This window comes from Scomber japonicus, chromosome 14, assembly GCF_027409825.1.
Source record: "Scomber japonicus isolate fScoJap1 chromosome 14, fScoJap1.pri, whole genome shotgun sequence".
Taxonomy (NCBI): Eukaryota; Metazoa; Chordata; class Actinopteri; order Scombriformes; family Scombridae; genus Scomber; species Scomber japonicus.
Window position 1 is genome coordinate 5,619,729 of NC_070591.1, and position 8,649 is coordinate 5,628,377.

The 8,649-nt window shown below is 42.8% G+C and overlaps 1 protein-coding gene across 1 annotated transcript in view; it reads right to left on the minus strand.

Moving 5' to 3' along the window:
* Window positions 1–8,649, minus strand: part of gfra1a (gdnf family receptor alpha 1a) — a 173,248-nt gene that overhangs the window by 42,600 nt on the left and 121,999 nt on the right. The window contains 2 exon segments of the mRNA XM_053333677.1: window positions 853–1,025; window positions 2,502–2,680. Of these exon segments, the coding sequence (XP_053189652.1) occupies window positions 853–1,025; window positions 2,502–2,680 (352 nt within the window).

An 8,649-nucleotide genomic window follows, 5' to 3' on the forward strand; every position in this document is an offset into this window, starting at 1 on the left:
CCACACATGGAGACTTCATAGATGCCATTCCCCATCTCTCTCTCTCTCTCTCGCTCTCTCTCTCTCTCTCTCTCTGTCTGTCTCTCTCTCTCTCTCTCTCTCTGTCTCTGTCTCTCTCTCTCTCTGTCTCTCTCTCTGTCTCTGTCTCTGTCTCTCTCTCTCTCTCTCTCTGTCTCTGTCTCTGTCTGTCTCTGTCTCTCTCTCTCACAATACCCTATAACATATTTTAAAGACATTTTCTTCTAAACACATTAAATAGGTCATAAATGTATTTCTAAAAAAGGTGTAAAAAGCATTTCAACCATTTAGATTTGAATTGTGGAGCTAGGCTTCACAAACTGTGTTTCAAGATTTCTGTGTTCAGGATTTAGTGATTAGCATAACCCCCCCCCCTGCTGCTGTAGAGGTATAAATACATTCAACACACTACTACTACTACTACAGTCTACAGTTAGCCAGTCAGCTGAGTTAGCCGCTGAGCTAGCCGCTGAGTTAGCTCTCGAGTTAGCTGCCGAGCTAGCCGCCGAGTTAGCTGCCAAGTTATCCGCCAAGTTAGCAGCAGAAAGCTCTCAGACGTAGCGTCCATATTTCTGGTAGAGGTGGTGACTTTGATTGACAGGTGACACTTGGTAGGGGGCGGGGTTTTAGCGGACTCGGCGGCCACGGCCACAGCATTTGGGAGCAGAGAAAGAGGCTGATTTTTACACAACTTTGAAGCCTAATTTAATATATTTGGCGATTTTTTTAATCATTCAAATTTGGCAGGGTGGTTAACAACACACTTTTCTGTGGTATGTCAAACTCAGAACACATGTTTATTCTTACTTTACACTGACTTCTATCGTTTCCTACCTGCAGATGTAGTTGGTCTTGCAGGCGGCCTGCAGTTCCAGACAGTTTGGTTTTTGCTTTTCTTCGTACGAGCAGACGGGAACTATCGTCTGACGCCTGCGTTCAGAACAAGCCGTCTGGTCGCTGAGAGGACACGAGCAGAACAGCATGCCGTAGCTGTGCTTCGGAGGAACCTGAGTAACACAAAAACAACACAACTTTACACTTCAAGTTCAACATTTCTAGACTTCTTTTTCTTATTCCAGTGTTTAGTCTTTTTGCGAGAATTGCTGCTCTGCCTTTCCAGAGATACTTTTTTTTTTGCCCCTGAATTTTTCTATTGATGAAGTGTGAAGTTTGCTGTAGATGTTCTTTTCTTTGTGGAGCATCGTCAGTGCCGTCGGCTGCTCATGCTCACTGTCAGTTCCCTCTGTTTATTCCACATAAACAATGTCACTGTTGGAAATTCACAATTCATCACTTACCGCAAGCAACAGTTCAATCAGCTCTGTCAACCCCCGTTAGTTTAGCATCAATGACAGTAAAACAAACAACCACCCAAACACTGAGGTGGTAACATGCCATCGTAGCCGACAACGGTAACCCTGACGACTCTTTTAAAGCAAGTGTAGGAGTTTAAAATGAAAGAAAAAGGAGAGTTTTAATGGATTTTTATGTTAAAAAATGTCCAAATTTGCTCCCTTGCCTATTCAAGGATCGCTTCAGTAGAATAAAAAATAATATGCATAAAATCTGATGTTAATGTTGAATGACAGTGTGGATGTCACTGGGGTTGTAACAACAGACAGACGGGCCACAAAAGAAGCATGTCATCATAGTTTTATATCCAAGTCAAAGAAAACTTGAGGCTTACGGCTGTTCTCACACACACACAGACACACAGACACAGACACACACACACACACACACACACACACACACACACACACACACACGCACGCACAGACAGACAGACAGACAGACAGACAGACAGACAGACAGACAGACAGACAGACAGACAGACAGACACACACACACACACACACACACACACAGACAGACAGACACAGAGAGAAACAGAGAAAGAGAGAAAGAGAGAGTTTCTCTGCTGCTAGAGAAGAAAACAAAATTATACATCACACTAAGATTAACAATGTCATGCGTCCTTTGTAGTTTTCTATTTATTCATATTGTTGCTTACTTGAAGCGATCCCAGTAAAGTTATTCCAAAGGGACATCATGTGAGAGCTGGATCGTAATTACAATGGTTCGCATCATTTTTTACAATATGGCACAGACAGAAACAACATCTTTTGTGTTTGATGACTGAATCAATGTCAAAGCTTTGCGCTCGAAAAAAGCAAACCCCCCCCTCCCCCACTCCCCTCTTCTCCCCCTCCCCACCACCACCCCCCCGAACACAAAAAGGGCCTGTGTGATTATTTATTGTGATTTTGACAACCCCTCTAACTTATCCACTTCAAATATCATTCTTTCTTTTGAAGCGGGTCCTTTATGTTGCACATTCAGCTTTTATCAGATATCAGTCGTTTGGAAAACCTCCAGTGTGTCTGTGTGTGTGTGTCTCTCTCTGTGTGTGTGTGTGTGTGTGTGAGCTTTTTTAGTCTCTTTTTATTTTTTTTCATAAGCTCGTGTCAGAAGTGGCTCGCCTTGTCAAAGAACTGCCGTAGGGCCTTGTGGCACTTCCTCTTGTTGCAGACTTCGGCGGTGGAGACACGGCTGGTGCAGGGGCTGATGTAGGCTGAGCGGTACTTCTTGCACGTGTCGTTCAGGTTGCAGGCCTTAGCGGCATTCAGACAGTTGTTCTCTCTGGCCACCGCAGGCTCACCTGTAGGGAGGAAGAAGAGAGGAAGAGGAAAATGGGTTAAAAAACTGAGGGGAAAAAAAGAGAATTGAGCAGATGTCATCAAGATTATGATGCTAATGAATTACTTAGTCAGCGTTTCATCAGTCAGGAGACTCTAGTCAGGAGAAAGAACGGTTTCTATAATTAAAAAATTTGAATATTTTAATCTTTATTAGAAAAATAGAAGCATAAGCAATAACAGGACAGCACTGTAGTTCATTGGAAAACAGCAAAAATATCATAAACTCCACCTGAAGGTCTGTTGATTTAGAGAAAGTAAATAAGTCCCAGGAACAGCGCCACACATACTGTAGTGGCCATACTGTGTAATTACAGCTACCGGGTCTGTTATGTGACTCACACTGGCTGATGGCTTCAAACGCAACGGAGCAACTTTAATTTATAGGAATGAACAGGGGCCATATTTAATCACTATATTCAGTCTTCTTTAAAACAATCCATGTTTTAGAGTCAAAGTCAAAAAAAGAGGCCACTGCTGGAGCCGCATGTCATGTGATCTTTTCCCATGCACAACAATTACACAAACAATGACTGGTCTATTTTAACCATTCAACATTTATCTCAGTGTTATGTGCATGCTTTGCACCAAGCCGATCTGATCAGCTATATCAGATCGGCCGATATTTAGCATTTTATGTAATTAGTGAGATCGGCTGTAATGTCTTAATTCACCGATCCAATCAATGTCGTCATGTTAAAACTTTTTGCAGATGCTCCCGTTGCATAGATTACAGATGGCTTGTGTTTTATCGGTCTCATTTACTCGGAAGAAGTTCCACACCACCGACATGTTTAGTTTTGAAGACTGACTATTAAGTTTCTCTGCGTAGGATTTAGTTTAGAGGGACAAAGATTCTTCACATCTGCAGCTCTATGTTAATATTCTGTGTCTCTACTGGAATATCTTTACATGATTTCCAGTTAAAAACTCCTTATATATTTTCTACTGGTCCTTCATGCAGCCGCTCAGTTCAGCCTCTTTCTGAAACAGGCCGTTTTAGCTCCTGTCTCTTAAGGCCCCCCTTAGCAACCACCTTAGCAACCAAAGCTTCTATATAAACTAACTATAGCAGCAGGATTTTACTTCTTTTTCTCCTTCTTTACTCCAAATCTTCAATTTCTAAAATCACATCCGTACATGTTGGAGCTGAAACGATGTGATGGACAATAAAGTTTTTTTAATCTTGAATCATTAGCTGATCGTGTAAAGCCTATTTGCACTATTTGTATCTGGTTTACAGGTACATTAACTGTACTTATATAGAGCTTTTCGACCTTTTTGACCACTCAAAGCACTTTTTACACTACATATCTCATTCACCCATTCATACACATTCAGACACTGATGGCAGCGGCACACACACACACACACACACACACAGACACACACACACACAGTGCCAACTTGCTCATCAGGAGGGAAACTAACCATTCACACACAGTCACACACCATTGTCACAGCCATTGGGAGCAATTTGGGGTTAAGTATCTTGCCTAAAAAGTCCCTTAAGAGCCATTAAATTGGAGTCAAATTAATTGTATGCATAAACACGCTCGGCCAATAAAGAGTTTATGAGTTTGTATTAATCTGGTAACTTAACTCAGACAACATAGTGACACTTTGGTCACACTACTGCCTAATTAGGGAGACTTTAGTTTTTGGAATAAACATAAAAATAAAGTAAGAAGTAGTTAGAATTACTACATATTGACACTGTGACTCTCATTATAAGAATCCATCCACACACACACACACACACACACACACACACACACACACACACACACACACACACACACACACACACACACACACACACACACAGTGAACCTGCCACTTACTGTCAAATATCAACAATTTAATTCCCCGGGATGCTGCCTTACAACAAAAGCATACAAATATAAAAAGAGAGAGAGAGAGAGAGAGAGAGAGAGAGAGTGAGAGATAGAGAGAGAGAGAGAGACATAGAGAGAGAGAGAGAGAAAAAGAGAAAGAGAGAGGGGGAGAGAGAGAGAGGGGGGAGAGAGAGAGAGAGAGGGAGAGAGAGAGAGAGAGAGAGAGAGAGAGAGAGAGAGAGAGAGAGACAGCTGAATGTTTTCTCACATCTGGTAGATAACCATAGCAACACACTTTACTGTTTGTATCTGTGTATCTCTGTGTGTGTGTGTGTGTGTGTGTTTGTTTGTCCGCTGATATCAATGTTTGTTTTTATGTCTATTCTGTATCTGTACAAGTGTGTGTGTGTGTGTGTGTGTGTGTGTGTGTGTGTGTGTGTGTGTGTGTGTAGTCGTCAAAGTCTCCAGTGCCTTGCTTACTTATGTCAACTAAGAATAAGACCCTATTTGTAATCTTACTTCCTGTTTGGCCTGAATCAAACAGTGGAGCTTGTCTACATGACCCTGCTGTGTGTGTGTGTGTGTGTGTGTGTGTGTGTGTGTGTGTGTGTGTGTGTGTGTGTGTATTTGTGTGTGTGTGTGTGTGTGTGTGTGCATGTGTGTGAGTGTGTGTGTGTGTGTGTGTATAGTCGTCAAAGTCTCCAGTGCCTTGCTTATCTGTCAGCCTTCACTAATTGCCAGTGTTCTCCTCGATCCGCTATTAATTAACATTTTCATAGACTTCTCCCCCTCATGCTTTTTTTTTTTTTTTTTTTTTTTTTGAGGGGTGGGGGTGAAAATTGAGCAAAAACAGCATTTTTTAAATTATTATTTTTTTAATCCACTACTAATGAGCTCCAATTAAAAACGGGGGGTGGAGTTCGGGGGGCACTATACTGTAAGCATGTCAACGAAGCGACCAGCTGATAAGAGCGTTGTGTTGTGATACGAACGTTAATAAGATTCATCACTTCAAGGGAAGACGGAGGGGAGAAAAGGGGGATTAAAAAGGGGACACAATAACATTGGGGGGGGGGGGGGGGTGATGGTCTACTGATGTATTAATTGAGGACAGAAAGGAGACTATTTACTCTACTAGAGAGGAGGAGATCTTTAAGATGAAGAGACCCCAACCATCTATGGCATCTTTTCCCTCTGTGCTAATTTAAATGTTACATCATCATTCTCGTTCTGCTGCAGTTGCAAAAACTCAAATCAACACATGAATTAGTGCAATTATGAGTATTTGCAGGTTTCAAATGTTGAATTTCAACTAATTATTTCCTCTTTCTCACACTGACTGGAGTTTTTTGGTGTTATTGAATCAAATGTTTTATATTCAGATCATTTTAACCTTCCTGTCGTCCTCCCGGGTCAGTTTTGACTGTTCTTCTCTGTCCTCCTTCCCCTTCTCCCTCCTACCTTCCTTCTTTCCTCCCCTCCTACCTTCCTTCCTTCTTTTGTCCATCCTTCCTTCCCTCCTACCTTCCTTCTTTGCTTCTTTTCTCCCCTCCTTTCCTTCTTCTTCCTCCCTTCTTACCTTCCTTTCCTCATTCCTCCCTTCCATCCTTCCTCCCTCCTCCTTTCCTTCCTTCCTACCTTCCATCCTTCCTCCCTCCTTTCCTTCCTTCCTTCTTCCTCCCTTCCTTTTCTCCCTCCCTCCTCCCTTCCATCCTTCCACCCTACCTCCTTTCCTTTCTTCTTCTTCCCTTCCATCCTTCTTTCCTTCTTCCCTCCCTTCCATCCTTCCTACCTTCCTTCCTCCCTCTTTTCTTCTTTCCTCCCTCCCTCCCTCCTACCTTCCTTCCTTCCTCCTTCCTTCTTCCTCCCTCCCTCCCTTCCATCCTTCCTTCCTACCTTCTTCCCTTCCATCCTTCCTTTCCTTCCTTCTTCCTCCCTTCCATCCTTCCTACCTTCCTTCCTCCCTCTTTTCTTCTTTCCTTCCTCCCTCCTCCTACCTTCCTTCCTTCGTCCATCCTTCCTACCTTCCTTCCTCTTTCCTTCTTCCTCCCTCCCTCCCTTCCATCCTTCCTCCCTCCCTCCTTTCCTTCCATCCTTCTTCCTCCTCCTTCTTTCTTCCTCCCTTCCATCCTTCCTCCCTCCTTTACTTCCTCCCTTCCATCCTTCCTTCCTACAGCTGCAGTGTTATAAAGCCCAAATAACCAATAAAAACACATTATGAGGTTTCTGATAAACTAAAATGTCATGTGAGATAACCAGGAGAAGCAGATACTGTATCTCTACTGTGGCTTCAGAGGAAATGTGTTTTTCCTCGACCAGCTGGCAGGCACGACTCTCCCCTCCAAAATCCTCATTCCTCCATCGCTTCAAAAAAAACCCCTCCTCAGACACCTCCAACTAACCTCCACCCCTGCTGCATCTACCCAGCCCTCATGTCTGCCTTCAATTTCCTCCTTTTCCCTCCATCTGTCTCTTCTTCTTCTCTCTGGATCAGACACTTGAACTTTACACCTTTTTTTAACCATTGGCCTCAAATTGACTGACCGACTTCGATATGTTAACCCTTCAGTTGCTTTTCTGTGTGTGTCTTAGTATTATTTATCATGTTTAAACCCCTTACATACTGTTCATATTCAGACTTTTCTCAATATCCCGTCATAATTAGTCTCTAATTTTGTGTATCAGCTGCACTAAAACATTCTTAGAAAGTTGTAAAATATTTCCATTTTTGTTTATTCTGAAAAGAAAAGTTTTTAATGTTTTTTTTTTTCTTCTCTCCAATGTCATTCAAGGGCCACATACAGACCAATCTGATCTCCTGTGGGCCAGATCATTAAGAAGATGGAGGGAAGGAAGGAAGGAAAGACAGAAGGAAGGAAGGAAGAAAGGTAGGAAGGACAGACAGATGGAAGGAAGGAAAGAAGGAAGGACAGACGGAAGAAAGGGAGGAAGGAAGGACAGAGGGAAGGAAGGAAGGAAGGAAATAAAAAGGGAAGGACGGAAAGACAGACAAAAGGAAGGAGGGACGAAAGGTTGGAAAGACAGACGGACGGAAGAAAGGAAGGAAGGAAAGAAAGAAGGACAGCAAGGAAAAACGGGAGGTAGTGAGGAAGGACAGACAGAACAAAGGGAGGAAGAAAGGAAGGAAAGATGGAAGGAAGGACCGAAGACAGGAAAATTGGAAGGTAGGAAGGACAGAAGGTAGGAAGGAAGGAAGAAGGACAGAAGGAGGGAAAGAAGGAAAGACAGACAAAAGGAAAGAGGGAAGAAAGGTAGGAAGGACAGACAGACGGAAGGAAGGGAGGAAGTTAGGAAGAAAGGAAAAAAGGAAGGAATGATGGACAGAAGGTAGGAATGAAGGAAGGAAGGACAGAAGGAAGGAAGGACAGAAATAAGAAGGGAAGGAAGGAAAGACAGACAAACAAAAGGAAGGAGGGAAGAAAGGTAGGAAGGACAGACAGACGGAAGGAAAGGAGGAAGGAAGGGAAAGGAAAAAAGGAAGGTAGGGAGGAAGGACAGATGGAAATGAAACAAAGAAACTTTTTGACCTTTAAACAGGTCAGTACTTTCACATCTACATCTCTATTCTTTAACTACAGGAAGCAGAGGGAGGAAAAAAGCAAATAACAAAACTTAAATAGCTTGTTTTAAAATATTAGTGAATGTCAAGAGGTTTAAAGTCCTTATGAAGCCAGAGCTCAGTCAGCCTTTTAAATCATTATGCTTCACTAAATAATCACTCTTAAAAAAAAGGAACATTTTCCTCTCTGTGGACGATGTCATCATCTTAAAAAGCACTTAAATGATCCCCAGACTTATATACGTAGAGCTGCTGGAGCACTTGGTCTTTTCTCTGATATGAGATAATAACTAATATCGCCTCACACAATGATCGGAGGTTGACCCGTCTGTTTTGACTGTTCTTTCTTTCCTCCCTTCCTTCCTTCCTTCTTTCCTCCCTCCCTCCTTTCCTCCCTTCCTTCCTTCCTCCTTCCTTCTTTCCTCCCTCCCTCCTCCCTTCCTTCCTTCCTCCTTCCTTCTTTCCTCCCTCCCTCCCTTCCCTCCTACCTTTCTTCCTTCCTTCTTTCCTCCCC